Source organism: Triturus cristatus, chromosome 4_2, assembly GCF_964204655.1.
Source record: "Triturus cristatus chromosome 4_2, aTriCri1.1, whole genome shotgun sequence".
NCBI classification, from domain to species: Eukaryota; Metazoa; Chordata; class Amphibia; order Caudata; family Salamandridae; genus Triturus; species Triturus cristatus.
The window spans coordinates 43,262,897-43,282,012 of NC_140586.1; the positions used below are offsets into that span (position 1 = coordinate 43,262,897).

Sequence of the window (19,116 nt, forward strand, 5' to 3'; positions counted from 1 at the left end):
GAATTTGGCTACCTTAACCTGCCACCTGACTGTATGGACATCATTAAGGAGGCCAGGAGACCCACTACCAGAGCTTGCTATGCAGCCAAATGCAAAAGATTCGTCATTTATTGCAATAATAATGACATTAACCCGCTAGACGCATCCATCCAAAACATAATCTGTTACCTCTTACACCTATACCGATGCAATCTGGCATACACCTCTATACGTGTCCATTTGACCGCAATATCAGCCTATCTCCAGAACAGGCAGCACCTCTCTTTATTCAGAGTGCCGGCCATAAAAGCATTCTTGGAAGGACTCAAACGAGTAATTCCTCCAAGCCACCCACCGGCTCCAATGTGGAACCTCAACTTGGTCCTCACACGCCTGATGGGTCCACCCTTCGAACCTCTGCACTCATGCGAGATTCAATTCCTCACCTGGAAAGTAGCTTTCCTAGTAGCAATCACCTCTTTAAGAAGAGTTAGTGAACTCCAGGCACTAACCGTTGAAGAGCCATTCATACAGGTTCACACAAACAGGGTCGTACTACGTACCAACCCCAAATTCATGCCCAAGGTGATATCGCAGTTCCACATAAACCAAACTATTGAACTGCCTGTTTTCTTTCAAAACCCACAAACTGTCGCAGAAAGAGCACTCCATACACTAGATGTAAAGAGGGCCCTCATGTACTATATCGACAGGACTAAAGTCTTTAGGAAAACAAAACAACTTTTTGTTGCCTTTGCCCCACACCACAAAGGTAACGCTATCTCCAAAGCAGGTATAGCCAGATGGATCGTTAAATGTATTCAAATTTGCTATCAAAAGGCTAAACGCACATTAACGATTCCCCCACGAGCCCACTCAACACGTAAGTTAGGGGCCTCCATGGCTTTCCTAGGAAACATTCCTTTGCATGATATATGTAGAGCAGCCACCTGGTCCACTACACATACATTTACCAAACACTATTGTGTAGATGTGCAAACAAAACAGCAGGCAGCTGTAGGACAGGCTGTTCTCAAGACTCTTTTTCAGACCGCTGCAGCTGGCACTGGTAGCCGCCGCTAATAGAGGGCACTGCTATGTATTCTATGCACAGATATGAATTCAGCAGCCCACATGCCTCGAACTGAATATGCTACTTACCAGTATGCATCTGTTCTTGGCATGTAGGGCTGCTGACATTCATATCGCCCTCCCTCCTCCCCGGCGCCTGTAGCAGCTGCAGCTCTCAGAATTACTGTAAGCATGGTCATCACTTTCTGTATCTACTCCATCACTGCCACAATGGCGAAAAACAATCTGAGGATGGAGAGGATGCCCATGCGCACTGTAGTCCAGGGGAGGAGTCACCTATCCCAGGATACTTCGAAGACTCTTCCAGGACAACAACGTGCAAACATCCGGACCCAACACTAGGTGGCGATCTATGCACAGATATGAATGTCAGCAGCCCTACATGCCAAGAACAGATGCATACTGGTAAGTAGCATATTCAATATCTATCCCTACCATCTCTACACTGGCCTGTACCACACAGTTTAACCACTTTCAGTATGGGTCTACGGTAATGCCCATTCCAGGCCTAGGTTAGGGGAAAAAAGGCAGAAGGAGAGAATAAAAGCAGCTTGGCGTGTCTGAATCATGTGATGCTGTCTAGACACAGATGCAGGCGTGTTACCAGATATAACCACAACTTAAAATTAGATCCAACCTATTCAGGTTTCGTAATTACTAAATATAATCCCTTAGTAGGGTATTGGAGTTTCTTGGCAGAATAAACACAAGGAAGAAGCATCAATTGGGTATAATTAGTGACGCGTAATCCATCAATGAAGTTTTCTTGTGCTTTTATTATGGTCCAAACATGTTTTATTTTAAACAGTTCTCAGCACACGATAGCCGACACGTGTTTCGTCTGGTCAACAGATTTTTTCAAGGCAGCTCATGGGAATACTGAAGAATTAACAATGGGCAACAGTAAACAAACAGTCCGTCACTGCAACACATCCGTATGCAGTAGATTCCACAATCCAAGACACGTATAAGTATCCAAATAAGGTATCCAAAACTAATATTAGGCGTCCTAAAGTAATTGATACGCAAACAATAGAAGATGGCCTCACTCTAGAAAACGTAAACTACGGCGAAGCTGTAATACGCTAGTCTCAATTGAGACAAATACCAAGGAACACTGCTCAATGCAACTATGATATGTTTCAATCCACAGTCAGCAACAGAGTAACGATAGCTCCAATCCTATTCGGACTAGACGAATAGGATTGGAGCTATCGCCATAGTTTACGTTTTCTAGAGTGGAGCCATCTTCTATTGTTCGCTATTGTTTCAGGTGAGAAGAGGTGAAGCTTGACTCTTCAGCCATGGGGAACAGGAGACGTCGACGATGACCAAAGTCCGCAGGTGAGCTGTCCCATGAAGGATGTCGAGTGCTGGGTGTCAGTGTCCGGATTGAATACCAACAAGCCTTGGCAACTGCAACCCAGGCGGTCAGAGGAAAGATGCTTCGATGAGGACCAGCAAGGTCCCGGGGACTCTTCAAGCTATGGAGAGACAGGGCACGTCTGGAGCAACCAGGAAAGCCCACTTAAAGTTAAAGTTCCCTTCTCAGGGACCCACAGGCTGATGGACCAGGGATTGCGAAGGGACCTCGAGCTGAATCACAAAATACCAGCCCACGGAACACTCGTGGAGTGTAGGCCAGAAATCTTCAGTGCAAATACTGCTCGGGTCTGGACTACAAGTAGCCCAAAGCACAGCCTCAGGGATCGCCAAAAAGCATATGCTGCTGCAAATGGACACTGTGCAGAGTTTCGTCCAGGTAAATCTAAAGTCCTGTAGTCAGGGGTTCCTACTTTATACCCAAGGAAGGGGTGGGACAAACTCTGGAGACCCACCTATGAGAGGATCAGGACAGAGGGGTGGCTACACCCATGTCCTTTGTCCAGTTTCGCGCCAGAGCAGGAGCAAATGGCCCCTGCAACCGGTTTGAGCTGGACTATGCACAGGGACACCAAATGTGTCCCTAGTGCAGACATCAAAGCACTCTCAGAGTGCACCCACCCAGCCCCAATACACTAAAGCCTGTCTGGGAGGTGGTCACACCTCCCTGTGACAAGAAACCTATTGTCCAGCCTTCCCCTGCCGGAGTTTTGTCCAGCAGCAGGAGGACAGACTCGTGTCTGTGGCTGGCAGCATCCATTTTGTGATGCCAGGTTCTGTTAAGCTGGTACCGGGTGTACCGGTGTTGTCATATTTCTCCCTCTAGGAGGGTGTAATCATACCTCCCACACCAGTTACTGGTGTGGAGGTATGATTCCAAAGTGTTACACACCAAACACGACATGTTTCCATGCAGCCGTTTTAAAGTTAGCATTTACCGCGAGGTTATAATGCACTTAAGTATATATGGTTGGCTACATCACAAACAACCCCGAAATAGAGGTTCCGACGGCTGCAGAGGGGCTCTGCTCATGCAGGAGCACCCTCTCACATAAAACCCAACACCCTGCCTTCAGGATTGAAAAGGCCTGCCATAGAGGGTGACTGATAGGTTTATATGTGTGCAGTGATATGGAGTAGATATAGTGAACCTATATCTAAGTAAGGGGTGCATGCACCACCTTACACAGGCTGCTGTAGCAGACCTGTTGTGTCATTTTGAATGGTCTCCCAGGGGTAGCATAATACATGCTGCAGCCCCTGAGAAGCCTCTGGGGTACCCATGCCCTGGGTACATAGTATACCATATACTAGGTACCCCAGAATCCAATCTGGAGTGTACCTAAAGTACATGCAATCAATTTATATTAGAAAGCAGCTAGGCTGGGGTCCTGGATAGCAGGATCCCAGCCAGATGAAGTCGAAAACAGTGAAACATCAGCAAAAAGTAACTATAAGAAACAGATCCTACTCTCCTACACTCTCCGTCATCAAATCATTTCTTGCGTATTTACATGACTTTGCATTGTATAATATTTTACAAAATTAAGGCAACCAATGTAATTGCAAGCAATACAATAGAGTGATTAAAGTGCTGTCAAAATGAATCAAAAACAACCAAAAGATTTTATAAAAATACAAAAATTAGCTGTTTATTGAATTTATAAACAAAACAAGTCAAAATGAAGACATTCATTCATCATCTTGCATATCTGTCATGTATACTGCCAGACATACTAGCATCAATAAAAAACATGACAAAATTAATATTAACAATTGTAATTAAAATATCACAAGAGGTTTAAAAATAGGAGAAACAATCACAGTGGCACAATTGAGTTGACTAGATGGTTCTACGCGCGTTTCGGCACTGCAAGGTGCCTTCGTCAGGAAAAAACAAGGCCACGGGAAATGATCTAAATGGCTGATGGTCCTAAGCTGGGCAACTGGTGTCCAAGGTTATTCAAATAAGAAAACCGGTCTATACTGGATTTTTGGAGAGTTATAAAATGGTGATAGCTTCAAGGATATTAGATATTTTCTCCACAAGTTGTAAAATTATAATACTGTGTGTCTTGAATATTGAACAGTTAAAATGGAGAGGCATCCGTCCCATATGTTGCTATCGTCGCTAGCCGAATCCACAATGATGCTGTGATTTTGAAGTCTAATGCTTCTATTCATAACGATCAGGGCGTAGCCTTATAGACGCTCTCTTTAAGGGATATCTGATGATGATAATGATCAGAGAGAGAGGGGGCTAAAGATTTCTGCGCCCTCGCGTCTAACCCGGACTGCATTGTATAAACCATATTTTCGATCAGTTTCTTGTGTTGCATTTCTCACACTATTTCATAAAATTGGGGATTTAGAAGAACACAATTTATATTCAGTGTCTTGCAACTGAAATCACCAGGTGAATTTAAGCTAGATTCCCTTGCTGCCTCTCCAAGTCTTCCATATCCTTGGTTTCCCCCATTATCAACAAGAATATGGATCTGACTAATTTATGGTCTGTATGCTCTGCTCTTTTACTGATCTTTCAGTCGAAAAAAAAAGAAGAGTGGGACATCTAGCCAAAACGAGTCCAATCAATTTCTTCTTTGCATTTTATGCATATGTCTGATGCACATCTTGCCATGTGTCCGAAACAAGTGTCTGGTGTGGCCTATACTGGATAGAATATTAGGATTGGGACAACCTAGTTGCTTTCGGTGTCCACTAAGTTGTATTATTGAGATATTATAGGGATTGATAAGGGGACACATATGCCAGTGGCATCAGAAAAGTGCAATATCGAGGTTGGTTGAGGCACCTAGTGCCATTTGGGGGAGAACAGTGTTGTAATACTGATACAATACAGGGTTGAATGAGTAGACACAGTTTGTATTGTAATTGTACTTATATGGCGCTTACTACTCCGGACGACTCATCGAAGCGCTTTTTCGGTGAGTAGCACGTCACTCCAGAACCCATAAAAGATTAGTGGTGAATTAGTATAGTGAAATATGGAAGTCATTTCAGCGGTGCATGGTTATAGACATGTATTTAAAAGAGCATACACGATCAGGGAGCTCATGGTTTATTCGGGGAAGCACAGGCAGCTGTGATTACACAGTGCAAGGAAGTACAGCGATCAATGGCCGAGCAGTGTTTTAATGCTTAGAATGTGCACTATGGGGTGAGGTCTATACTGACTGCTGGAGGACTAGCGAGTTGTATTGCTGAAATGATACAGTGACTGGGGCCAAACTGCTGGCTAGAGGAGCTCCAAGAGTTGTGATGCTAAAGGCCATCATTAAAGGGCCAGGTGACCTTGGAGGACAGAGGCCTGTCATGCTGGCTATAAGCGTTATAGCTGGAGGATGGTGCTGTGCTAAGAGCAGGTATTAACAGTTCGTCATCATTTCTTAGTTGCTGGAGAAAGCTGAAGCCCGAGAGCGAGAACGTGAAAAGGATGAAGCCCGCAAGCTTCGGAGGAGAGAGGCTGCCTTCAAGACCATGCTGAAGCAGGCTGTGCCGTCCCTGGAGCCCAACTCCAACTGGGAGGATGTGAGAGCTCCTACTATTCTCAGAAATCTACCCTCTGCTCCCAGCTATGCTCCCCGTTCTTGCACCCTGACCCTGACTGAGGGCACACATCCCAGTATTACGTACTCCATTGCACTCTGACCCCAACTGAAAGACTATAACAGCTCTGGCTTCACCACCACTCCCCTACAGCACCAGTCTACTACCCCCACCAGGCAATGCCCCTGTCTCTTGCACTTACGTCCTACCTTACAACCAGACCTAGCACATCCAAACTGGCGGTCTTCCCCAGGGCCGCTTTGTAAGGTGTCTGCACAAAACAACATTGCGCAAGGTCAAGGCCCTGAAACTACCCTGTCAGCTATGTGTTCCTAGGTGTATATCCTGTAAAACAGTCTTGTTTGACACAGGCGCTGGATTGGACTTCTGGATTAGGTCATTTGCTTATATCAGATGTTTTGCCATCAAGCTATTTCACTAGTCCACTATCTTGAGAATGCTCTTCACTTAAATTAGCCAAGGGCTAGTAATTGGTTAAAGTGTAAAAGACCACATTTGTTTGGAAGCACTTCACACTGATAACGTTTTACCTGCCTATGAAAATATTTTCTCATTGCACTGTGAGGGTTCTTGCAGCTGTGTGAACAAACCGCAAACAATGTTATGCACCCTGAAATATGATTCCTACGGTACCAATCCTCAGTCATTATAGCGTAGCTCACACCGAGTTAGACCAAGCCACTGGTATAAGTGCCATTTACCTTTTTACCACTTAGACGTTCTATACATGCTAATCAGTGTAAATCCACTCTCTAAAACCAACCAACACCTCTGCTAAATTACCACCGATGACAAAGGAGTTTGCACCCTATTAAGACACCTCCCTTGATAACAATTCATTGCTAAATCAATCACGTCTCTTATGATGTCCATCTCAGGTCCAACAAAGCTTGATTCATGCTCTATAGAACAACAAAAGAAATTCTAAAGACATACTTCTGACATCTCAACCCTATATGAGTAATGACCAGGGTAGGACCTGTTCTACCCTCAGAGGTGAGATGCAGTTTCCCCTCTTTTTGTACTGACCAGATTCTTATCTACCTTCCATTTCAGACCAAGTTCTAATTTAGCCTCTGTTTCCCCAGGTGCGAGAACGCTTTATCAAAGATCCATCCTTCGACCAGATCACTGTTGAGTCAGAAAGGATTCGTCTCTATAAAGAATTTCTACACGGACTGGAGGTGAGGAGAGATAAGTGGCACTATTGCTGTTGGGGGACCACTGTCTATCTTGTAGATCCTCTTACACGGGTTCCATCTCCCAACCAGAATGTTTTTGGGAAACTTCCAAGCATCTCACACTGGAGGCCACTTGGGCTAGGACCTGGTGGAAACTTCCATGTTTTAAGCCATTACAACGAAGTTTATATGCTAGGTTTCAACCTTTGTTCTTAGAGTTAGGCAGCTTTCTACAGTTTCTGAAATCTGCAAAATTTCCCAGCTTCTCATTTATGTTTCCCAAATTATACAATCTGGGGCAATACACATTTTTAATGTTTTCTTTGAATTCATATTAATAATTTGTTTTTAACACTAAATGTGCAAACTTGTGCATTTCATAAACAGTGTTGAAAATCTCTAATATCGCCTGCATCAGAATAATTACCATATTGTTTTGCCAAGAATATTCACCATGACCTCATATCAATGTATTCATCCAATTCTTTACCTCATACCAATTTATTCAGCTAATTCATAAAATAACTAGCTAGATAAAACAAAAGGAGACAATGCTGAGTTTGTAGTGAAGACAAATATTTCTTGAAGATTAGCAAGGCTTCAGTCCCATAAAAAATAAAGAGTGTGCACCCTGGATGTGAATGGGTATCTAGGTTCAGATATCAGTGAGATTGCCACCTTTGCCTATGGGCGAAGATTAATCCCCAAAAATTCTTGCAAAAACATTTTTGCTGGATAGTGCTCTTACCAAAACTTGGGTTTTTACTGAGCCTTTACAATGCTGACCCACTAGTAGTTGATGTTTTCTCATACTATTTTGTTTATAAATGTAACAAATTATTTGCAAAATTCATGAAGACTGCTTTTAAAACATCATTAAGTGGCAAAGTACATACATTTTCCCCTCCTTATTCAAAGATAGTGTGTTCACTGTTTGATCAGTGTTGTCTAAAATGTAACTGATACATCCAAGGTCATTCATGAACTATTCCTCTTCTTTGGATGCAGAACGAATGTCAGCACCGCCATGTCAAGGCTAAGAAGCACTCCAAGAAATCCAAGAAGCAGCATCGCAAGCGGTCACACTCCCAATCGGTAAGCAAGATCAACATGAGGCTAAAATGAATATCCAGAAGGCTGTTGTAGATGGTGCAGTAGAGCATTTATCACTGAAAAAGCACACAGTTAAAACTGTGTTAGCGTTCTGGCTCAAATGCACAAAACCACAGAAATTTGCCGGTTATGGTACGCATACAACGCACGCCTGCTTGGAAACATTTCATACGCTTATAACTAACAAAAATACTGAACAGATTTACCCAAATGAACGAAAGCACGCTTTCAGAATAAAGTCCCACTTTCATGCCCAATTTAGTGTAATTCTGTTCAGCAGTTTCGGCTGTTGACAGAAGCAAAATTTCCTATGGGAGCTAAAATGGGAAAGCAAAACTTTTTTAATGTCCCCCCTTCCCCCACCACACGCATTCCGCCATCACGCCTTTTCATTTTTTTTGCCTGCACGGATCCTCCTGAAAATTGTAATGCCTGCCCTTATTGGACTACACTTCAATTTTGGTGCAGATCCATTCATTAGGTCAAAAGTGAAAGGCCAATCGAAAAAATTATTTTTAATGGAAAGTACTGCTGAACCATCTCTGCAGAGGGGTGACCGCCACTGTGTAGTTAGGAATTCTGTCAATCACATTTAAGTTTTCTCAAATGTGATTGCCTGAACAACGGGATTTATTATATTTTTGCGCATACATGAACATTTCGATTTTTGAAAAAAGTTATAGATTATTGCACTGTGGTTAAAAAATCATAGCATGTTTGGCTGAAGATACACATGCTGTGCATATTCTTGTGATCTACTGTTGAGATTGGATAGTAAAAATTGTTTTTCTTTGAAGATTTACTCACAATGATGTGCTGTGATTCCTCAGTCCACAAAGCCATGGGTATCAACTCAACCCTAGATTGATTTTTTCCACCATCAGGTTTGGACATGTTCAGCAGCAGCTTTTAGACCAATATGTTCCTCATGGCTTTTTCGGGGCTAATTGCTCCACTTGTCTAGAATGAGGAATCAGATGACAATTACAGCACGGTCAGCGTCTATCCAATGGGTCTCCAATAAGACCATCCCTCTATCTCCACCGATCTCTACTGCGTCAGATAAATGTCCTGGCAAATCAGACACCATATTTGACTTGATCGAGTCCTCTTCATTCTACATGAAGCTCATCCCAGACAAATGCAGACCGGAAAGGGGTGATGAAAAGTGCACCTTCCAATTTGTCCGGGGTGGAACGTAAAATATACCTAGGCGGACCAGCATGGCGTTTGCAACCTTAGTCTCTCTCCCAACCACAAGACTGCTGGTGAGTTTTGCCTCGCCTTTCGGTGCAAGAAGACCTTGCGGTACAGAAGAGAATGGCATTGGGCACATTCTAAAATCCTGCAGCAGTCATTCTCTGTAACCCCAAAAGATTTTAGGTGAACAAGACCCTCTTGTCTTCGAGGCAGAAGAGACGGGTCCTTCTGGGATCGCGGTGGCCCAACTAACACCAAGCCCTAATATTTTGATCTCACATGCTTCTTAGGGAGAAGACCAAGACATGGCATCCTCTGTGTCAAAACTGGCAGAGGCCCAAACTAAGAAGACACCGAGGGGCGTGAATATTACTCTAGCGTGGCAAAGCAAAGCTAGGAACAAAACTGTTAAGCCCCCACGTGGAGGCAGAGCACCGCTCCCCAGGAGCCAGGTGCTGAGCAGGGCAGAAAGAAATTCTCAGTCCCTGACCCACCACTCCTGGTCCCAGTTTGGCACAGACAGAAAGATTTGAAGCAGCGCAAGCCCACAGCAAATGGAGTCCAGCCTTAACAGTTATCAACTCCCTCTGAATCTTCCCAGATAAAATCGATGCCAAGAGTACCTTCAAAAGCCAAGCTGAGATCGAAGAAATCTGGTGCGCCTACTCTGGTAAGACTGGTAAGACTGGCAGAGGAGCTTGGCTCTTCATCTACCCATAGATTTGCGAGATGACTGTAAGCCTCCCAAGGAAGGCCATCAACCTGACAGCCCCAATTCCTAAGAAACCTCCAAGGAGCTTGCCTTTGATGGACCGCCACATCTAGAGCCCAAGAAGCACAAGGACTAGGCTACAACTCACCACAACCTCCTACACCTAGTTGATAATCACTACTATGACCTCCTCCACCATTACCTCACTAAACGCCCCTTCTTCTCCACCGGCACCTGAGTCTTCTGATGGGAAATTGTACTCATGCCAATACCCAGGCAGCCCTTATGGGGAAGGAGACCCTTATGACAAGCCTCTTGAGGACAGGAAAGATCTATGGGATGATTATAATGTTGACCCTGTGAACCACCCCAATCTGCAACGATACCCAACTAAGCTGATACTATCGCAAGTCATGCTGTAATGTAGAGGGTGGGCCATCACCATAAAGTCAACATGCTTGCCTTTCAGGAGGAGGATTACTTTTTAGTGGTGGCCCTCTCCAAGAATGCACCGTTCAGTTCCTCCCCCAGATCAAGGGCATGATGAATTTGGCCCCAGACAATTTCAAAGACCCTGTCAAGGCAAAAGGTAGTTAAACCATGGGTCTAGAAGACGTTCAAGGCTTCTCTCAACAACACACATGATCAGCGGCCAGATCCCCAGACTCCTTTGTGGTACACGCAATCTGGCCTTGGTTCAATCCATGGAGGACTCTCCCTCTCCGTACAAGGAGATTAAGTGTATCAATGCTGCTAGTAAGTGCATGGTGGTTGGAGCAACCACCCAAAGATGCATTGCCTATTGAGTTGGCTTGATGTAAAGGTATGATATGTTTCACTGGTAGGAGATGGAGACGCTGATGGAGCGGTTCCCTGAGACCTGCAGAAAGATGGGGGAAGAACTAATTGCTGAGGAGAAGATCAACTACCAGTGTGAATAGGCATTGTGCACTCTGTGCTGCAGATACTGCCTTCAACAGTGTGAACACTAGCATCTTGCTCCACTACCACGCATGGTTATACATCCTGGGGGTCAAGACAGGGGTTCGACAACTCCTCCTCAATATCTTATTTGATAAATCTCAGGCAGGCAGAAGACACATAAGAAGCAGCTACAGGGGTAACAGCAACCAAGACGGAGGTAGAAGCAGCTCTGGCAAAGAAGCCTTTCCCCCAAAACATTGACTCACCCACGTTGCCCCAGATGACACAACACCAAGGAGGGGGGAAGGGGTGGTACTAAGGGATTTAGTCCCTCACTGGTAGGAAGCTAGGGAAGACCAATGGGTGCTTGCAGTAGTTCAGCTGGGCTGCTGCTTAGAATTCCACACCACCCCTCTCAATATACTACCATGTTATCACATCCTCAGCCAAGGAGACTCATTACAGCAGAGAAAAAGCCTTGAATGCTACTGTGTCCACAAATGCTGAAATGAATAAATGGAAGCCTCTTTGATGGAATCAGTTGGGATACTAACTCATTTATGATAAACCTCAATAATGTTAGGTGTTACGCTGTTGTCCAGAGGTAGTCTTCGATGGACTGCAGTGAATCCACATTCAGCAGCCAGTCGTCGAGGTACGGTAATAGAAGAACATCTGACCTCTGGGCAGCTGCCATCACCACTACTTCTGTGAAAGCACGAGGGGCACTGGTGAGGCCAAAGGAGAGCACTGCAAACTGGAAATACTCCTGTCCCACCCTCAACTTCTGGTAACACGTGAGGGACTGTAAGTCAGTTATATGAAAGTATGTGTCCTGCAAGTCCAAGAAAACAATCTAGTCTCCCATATCCAGGGCAGAAAGGTTCTGAGCCAATGTGAGCATTCTAAGTTTGCCCTTTCACAGAAAGATGTTCAAGGAAATGAGGTCAAAGGTAGGCCTAGGGCCCCTGTCCTTTTCCAGTATGAGGAAGTATCGGGAATAACAATCTCTACCCTGCTCCAAGCCTGGTACTCTCTCTAGGGCACTCCTGCATAGTAATGGGTGTACCTCCATTTGGTCACACTGGTCTCTATCATATCTCGCCAATAGTCCTTGTGTGTTGGCAATGCGCCCATAGTTGGAGGATTGTGCAGCTATTCTTTTGCCTGATGCATCAACTAACCTAGACTCTTTGTCTGGATGAGGTGCATCTGCTGTTATCTGCGAGTTTGCTCTTTTTGAGCATTTGATGTCACTAGGGAATCTAAAGGCCTTAGTCCCTTACTAGAAATTGGGTCTGATGGGTCTGATGGTGGAGGCTTGTATTTTTTTATCGACCTTAGGTGTTAATATACGGGCACGTACAGGGTCTTTAAAAATATAATCGACATCTCTCATCATGCCTTTTAGCATGGGTAAACATTGAGTTGTCCTATGTGTAGGACCTAAAGTTTCATATGGAAAATCCTCTTCTAAGGATTCCTTGTATAGTGTAACTCCATGGTATGATGCTGCCCTTGAGATTAACTCCTGGTATGCTGTGTTGTCATCAGGAGGTGAAGGTTTTGCAGGGTATAGATCAGGATCTTTATCCATAGGTTGATCAATGTAATAATCATTCCATGGATCTATTGGTGGTGGACTATTGTCATCCTCCTCCTCTAAATCAGGCTGTGTTATGTGGAGAACTCTGTGGTGTGATATCTAAGGGGTCTGAGCCTGGTAATGGTGCAAGTGGAGGAGGGGACTGAGGGATAGGGTATATAGGACTTGTAGCCATGTCTGTATTCTTTTTTAGAGGAATTTTGTAGCTTGTCTCTTCTGGAACAGTCTTTCTTTGGGTGGTATTGCATCCTTGGCCAAAACATGCCCTTCATATAGGTTCTGGAGGTTTTTGTAGAGTACCTTTCGGTGTTGGTGCCGAACTTTATGGTGCTGAGCTGGTATTCTGTCTCGACTTGAGCCCGAGCCGGAAGGCTTAATATGCTGTTTCAGTGACGAGCCCGAAGGCAGGGTGTTAGAAGCAGTCTCTCGGTGCCTACCAAGGCAGTGGTGGCCCAGAAACCTTTTGTTTGGTGGAAATCATTTTGTTGGCCAAAGGGGCTTTGTTACTCATGGAGCCCAGTCCACCCTGTCCATTCTTTGGACTCTAAATCAATCTCCAGTTCTGAGTCCGATTCCTGGATAGAGAAAGCCTCCTCCTCTCCTGCTGCCGACACTTCCATTCCTCCTGTTTGGTATCTTCCCCGAAGATATCTGGTGTGTAGTTGATGTTCTGCCGCTGCATGTCCCTACCTCGAGCTCGATGGTCCTGCAAAGTCTTTTTCGATTGGAAAGATCGGCAAACGTTGCAATCTTCCTCTTTGTTCTCCAGTGAGAGGCACAAGTTGCAGACTTTATACAGGTTGATGCGAGGAAACTTGGAATGGCACCGAGGACAGAATTGAAATGGAGTCCGTTCCATCGGCAGAAGACTGGATGAGTATGACGAAGTGGAATTCGACCGACATGGCTAGGCCAGAAAGGCTGCCAACATAGTCTTCTCGATCGAAGATGGGAAGTTTTCTTATTTTTTCGACAAGTGCGAATAAGGGGACGCATGTGAAACAATACCGACCAAGGTACAGTGGGTTGCGCACCAAGGGGATCCTGCAGAACGGGCTTGAACTGGAGTGCCGCAAACCACGTCCGAACCCGATGGCAGAAAGAAAGCAATCTATCAATGGAGTCGATGCCCATGCACACTATCACCGAAAGAAGGAGTCACCTTACCTCGTGACTGGAAAAGACTTTGTCGAAGAAAAACAACTTCCAAACATCCGGACCCAACATTAGATGGCAGAAGTATGCAAAGCATGTGTATCTACAGCACACATGCCTCGAACAGAGCATTACCACATGTAACTTGTTCTTATGATGGATACTTCTAAGGCAGATTCCTCACCTTAAAAATAGATACCAAAGCAGAACCTCCGAAGGTGGGTAGTTTATGCACTGGACTCAGATCAAAACGTCATGAAGGATGGAACAGGGGAAATGTCCTTCCCAACGGACGAGGCTGTCCAGGCAGTAGTGCTTGGATACCGTGTGCATGGATACCCACGTTGCCGCCTGACAGATGTCAAGAACAAGCACTCCACGTGCCAATGCAGTGCTAGCAACCATGGTCCTAGTGAGAATGAACCCTCAGCCCTTCCAGAGGCTGCTTCTTGGCCAGTGCATAGTAGATCTTAATACAAAGGCCTACCCACCTTGACAGGGTCCTTTTTCTGCACCACCTTGCCTTTCTTTGATCGAAAGCTGACCATTCACCCCATGGTATTTGGTGCGATTGATGAAAAAGCTTATAGCTCTTTTGAATCCCAGTCAATGGACTCTCTTCTCCCATTTTGATTGGTGAGGTAGGGCAGAGAACACTGCCAGGGTGATGGATCAATGTGAAAAGGAATCACAGCTTTAGTCAAGAAGGCTGCCTGGATCCCCAGCACCAGTTTGTCTATAAGAAAAAGAGGGAGTAGGGTGGCTGTACTGAAAGAGCGAAGAGCTCACTCATGTGACAAGCTGAAGTGATCCCAATGAGGAAGATGCAATGAGCAGCTGTGTATCATTTCAAAGGGAGTACACATGGGAAAAGCCACAACTAAATTGAGATCCCGCTGTGGCATCACAAAGGGTTTAGGGGGGAAACATGTATTAAACCTTTTGAAAACCTCATCACAAGAGGTGATTTAAACAAGGGTGGCTGGTTTGTCGAACGCAAAAAGCGCAGAAGAGCCAAGAAATAACCTTTAATGGTGCACACTGCAAGTCCTTGCTGGGCAAAAGACAACACAAAACATAACATAGCAACATGTTTGGCTTGTTCCAGGTCTGTTTTACAGACACCAATCCAGTCTACAAATGTGTCCCAGTGCCCGGCATAAATTAATTTTGTAGAGGAGTGCCATGCAACAAGGATAACATCCATAACCTCAAGAGGGAGATAAAACACAGACATTTGCCTCTGCCTTGCTGTTGTGAAAATAGATCCTCTCAAAGCGGCAGCTTGAATGGAGGACAGATGTGCCTGCCCAGAAGTTCTGGATACCACACCACCTCAGCCAAATCCGGAGAACAAGGATAAGTTGGCCATGATGAGTCCTGAGCTTTTTCAGAGTTGAGCAAAGAGGGGGAGAGGCAGAAAGGCATTCAGGAGGTCCAAGCCCATATCCAAGCAGAATGCGTCCCTGAGAGACAACCTTCATGGGAACTCTAGTGCACAAAAGTGTTGAGATTGCAAGTTCTTGGCAGCAGCGAAAAGGTCGAGCCAGTGTTCTCCCCATTGCTGGAAAATTCCCTTTGCCACCTTCGAGTGTAGTTGGCATTCGTAAGCTGCTAGGTGTTAGCAAGCAACTGAGTTCATCTGCCCTGGTGTTTAGAGACCCCGCCAAGTGGTTCACAACCTCTGCAGCTTGCCTCATGACTGGGGTAAAAGAGTTTCCTCATTGGCAGGACCAGGGGGAGAGACAGGCCCAGTGTCTGGTGAAGTGTCCAGACCACTGGCAACATGTAGTTCAGAATACCAATTGTCCTCATATCGAGGGCCACATTCATCCTCCTCACTGTAGTCATTATTATCATAATCTGATCTAAAGAGCTGATTTAAAGTATGAGCTCCAACATGTGGTACGGGCAAGTTATCAGAGTCTGAAGGATTAGTTATAGGCTGCAGCCCCATAGATTGGGACGCAGCATCAGCCAATCTCAATTCAAAGCCAGCTCGTAGTCAGAGACCACAATAGGTATTGCAGGCCTCGACAAATCTACTCATCCACTCCCCATGGCGAATCAGATTTTATCGGGGCAAGCTATATTTAAGATCTACTCGCCCCTTCTGGCGAGTTGACAAACAACAGGTGTTCTGTTCATATAGCTAATATCTCGCTTCCTGATATTTCTAGAGAGAGAAAATCTTGACTCACGTTAGTTAATCTAGGGAGCTGTTTTTCAGTCAGCCACCTATCTATCTGCTCCTCCACCCCCTGTAGGTCTTCAAGATATAACTCTTGGAAGAACTGTGTGAAGGCCTGTTCTATTTTATCTTTCTCCTCTATAAATTGTGTACCCACTTTGATCTTGCTTATGTAATTATTAGCTCTATCAACCCTGGACTTCATAGCAAGGAGCTTACCACAGTTCTCCCCTTGATCAAACTCCCTCATTTTACTTATCTCCCATTAATGATGTAGAAACTCTTCTGACTTAAGTCTGAATTTTAACTGAAGCTCCTCCACTCTCTTTATCCAACTGTCTTTCTCCGGGTGATCAAGAGGGCTCGCCTTTATAACAGCTTCTGCCCCCGCTATCTGTTGTTCAAAGTTAGCCAGTTCTTCCCTCTTCGACCTAGCCCAACCCACTACAGCCCTTTTAGTATCCCTCTCAGGCAAGCCTTAAAGGAATCCCAGACAATATGTAGGGGGGCAGACCCTAAGTTATTTTGAAAAAAGGCGTCGGTTTCAAGCTTCAAAAAGCCCGGAGTAGAACATAACAAGAGGAATCTCCTATTTAGAGTCCATCTTCTCAAAGTGAGTTCTGGGGGAAAATCCATATTAAAACCATACTCCATGATCCGACAAGTGAATAGGAAGGTATTTAATTAGACTGACCTTATGGATTTCCGAGTGCTCCATAAAAACATAATCAATTCTAGAGTAGTGAGAGTTTTTACTGTAGAAGTAGTACTTCCTGACCTCTCCATGTTTTTTACTCCACACATCACAAAGATTAAAATTCTTTAGGATATTCAAAAGATGTGCTTTCACCCGGGGAGCTGCTATCTGAGTACGAGGAGAGGACCTATCTAGCTTATTATCCAGGAGGACGTTAAAATCCCCTCCCATAATCAGAAGGGCTTCAAAGTCGGCCAGGGCAAGACAAAGATTATTCAAAGAAGTGGTATCGTCTTCATTAGGCCCATAGAAATTGACTACGATATATTTGACCCCCTTGCATTTGATTTCTGCAATGACCCAAGGTCCTCCATCATCTACCTGCGACTTAATAAGCAAAACTCCTGAATTCAGTTTTAGTACTATAGCAACCGCTTTTGAGCAACATTGTTGGTCGGAGGCTATAATTTTGTCAACCCATTTTCGTTTACCAAATAATGCCTTGCATTCTATTTGTAGGAGATGGGTCTCCTGAGTCAGAAGAATTCTAGCTGAACTGTTTCTTGAATATTGAAGTATTAGGCGCCGTCTTCCTTTAACTCACAGGCCGTTAACATTCCAGCATAAAAATTTAAGGAGTTGATTCCATCCCTGGGTGGGCCTATCCTCCATCATAAACCAGCCTCAACCCTCTGGTGTAGCTACTGAAGGTTGTTATGTCACATGATTTAGTATTACTTTTTTGTTTTTTTCTCCCAATGCTCCCCACCAAACCACGTGAAAGCCCCCACTACCCCCCCACACCCCACACCTCCCCCCCAGCCCACGGGAACCCTCCCAGCCTAACTATCGGCAATAAGTATTGCCTTATGAGCCGAGGCCTCCTAACCTCCAATGTGAAGCACGAGATCCTAAAAAGAGATAATGTTAGATGCTGAAACCCCTCACACCGCACCTTACACGCTAGAATTACATTGTGCCAGAAAACTGTCAACCTCCTCCGGAAACCTAAAGTTATACAATTTATTTGCCAGGACCACTTTCAAAAAGGCAGGAAACCGCAGCTGGACTTGGGCTCCTAGGTCCTTTAAGGCATCCATCCGCTTTCCCAGCTCCCATCTCCTGTCCTCCGTGACCCGGGAAATATCAGAGCGGATTCTAAAGGAGGCATCCTGGACCTGTATAGATTTAAGTTTAAGGGCTGCCCCCAGTAATTGTTCCTTGAGAGTATAAGAATGTATGTAAACCAGATTTTTTCTCGTTTTTTTTTGGGCAGGATTTAACTTAAAAGGATCTCTGTGGATTCGCTGAATTTCAGCTTCCCAGGCCGAGGCGATCTGGGGAAAAGCTTTAGTCAGGTTATTGATAGCATAGGATTTTAGGTTGTCACCCTCCAACCCTTCTTTTAAATCTAAGATCCTAATGTTATTCCTTCTTGACGCGTTTTCCAGCCTCTCCAACCTCTCTGCCAAGTCCCGCTCCTTCTCTTTTAGTCTGATTACTTCTTGAGCGTTACCTCTGACCTCCTGTGTTTGCTGAAAACCAATTTCCACAGATTATTGTTTATACACTATATAGTTTTAGAAGTAGATTTGCATGTTAGTGGGAAAGTTTTTGGCAATTTCATTGGAAAATGTGATATCTGTAAATAACAGTGCACTACCGCTGCATGCTTTAGTGATTTTATTTATTAAACTTGAGTTTGTAAAGGTGAACTGAGAAACATCCCTGCCCCTGCTCTGATGGCAATGCTATTAGTGAACTAAGAGGCAAGTCAGGGGTCATGTGTACCCTATATGTGGGCTAGAGTCTCATTATTGAGCAAATGTTTAGTCTACTAAATCACACCAAATAGGTATAGCAGGAATGCTGATCTCATATATTGGAAGGTGCTCTCATATATGATGAGGAAGAAAAAGGTGGCTCTGCAAAATAAAATATTTGTCTAGGATGACATAATGAGGCCAGTTTATGGGTCAAGTACATTACAGTTAGGAGGAGTAGATTATTCAAGTTACTTGACATATAGGTCTAGTATAATTTTTATGATTTTTTGAGGCCTGTATGGGCCATTCTGCTGGTGGTGCTGGCACCAGCGTTGATAAGAAATTCAGGCGAGCGGGGTGCCGCTCGCCGGACTAACCTGGTGGACCTTGAAGCCGCTGTTTCCCCCACGCTCGGGGCTGCTGAACCTACGGATCCTGAACTCTGGGAGGCTGCTGAACTACACCGCTGCCCCGGGACTGCGAGGACCAGGGTGCTCGCTGTTGCCTTGAGCCAGCACACCTGTGT

General features: G+C 44.8%; 1 protein-coding gene across 10 annotated transcripts in view; it reads left to right on the forward strand.

The window, feature by feature from the left end:
- Nucleotides 1–19,116, forward strand: part of PRPF40B (pre-mRNA processing factor 40B) — a 241,553-nt gene that overhangs the window by 199,958 nt on the left and 22,479 nt on the right. For all 10 annotated transcript variants that reach the window (XR_014960471.1, XR_014960473.1, XR_014960472.1 and 7 more), the window contains 3 exons: nt 5,869–6,006; nt 7,134–7,229; nt 8,235–8,321. Coding sequence is in view for 7 of the 10 variants with exons in the window: in XM_085600361.1 (XP_085456487.1) it covers nt 5,869–6,006; nt 7,134–7,229; nt 8,235–8,321 (321 nt within the window). In the remaining 3 variants the exon portion in view is untranslated. The remainder of the gene's footprint in view (nt 1–5,868; nt 6,007–7,133; nt 7,230–8,234; nt 8,322–19,116) is intronic.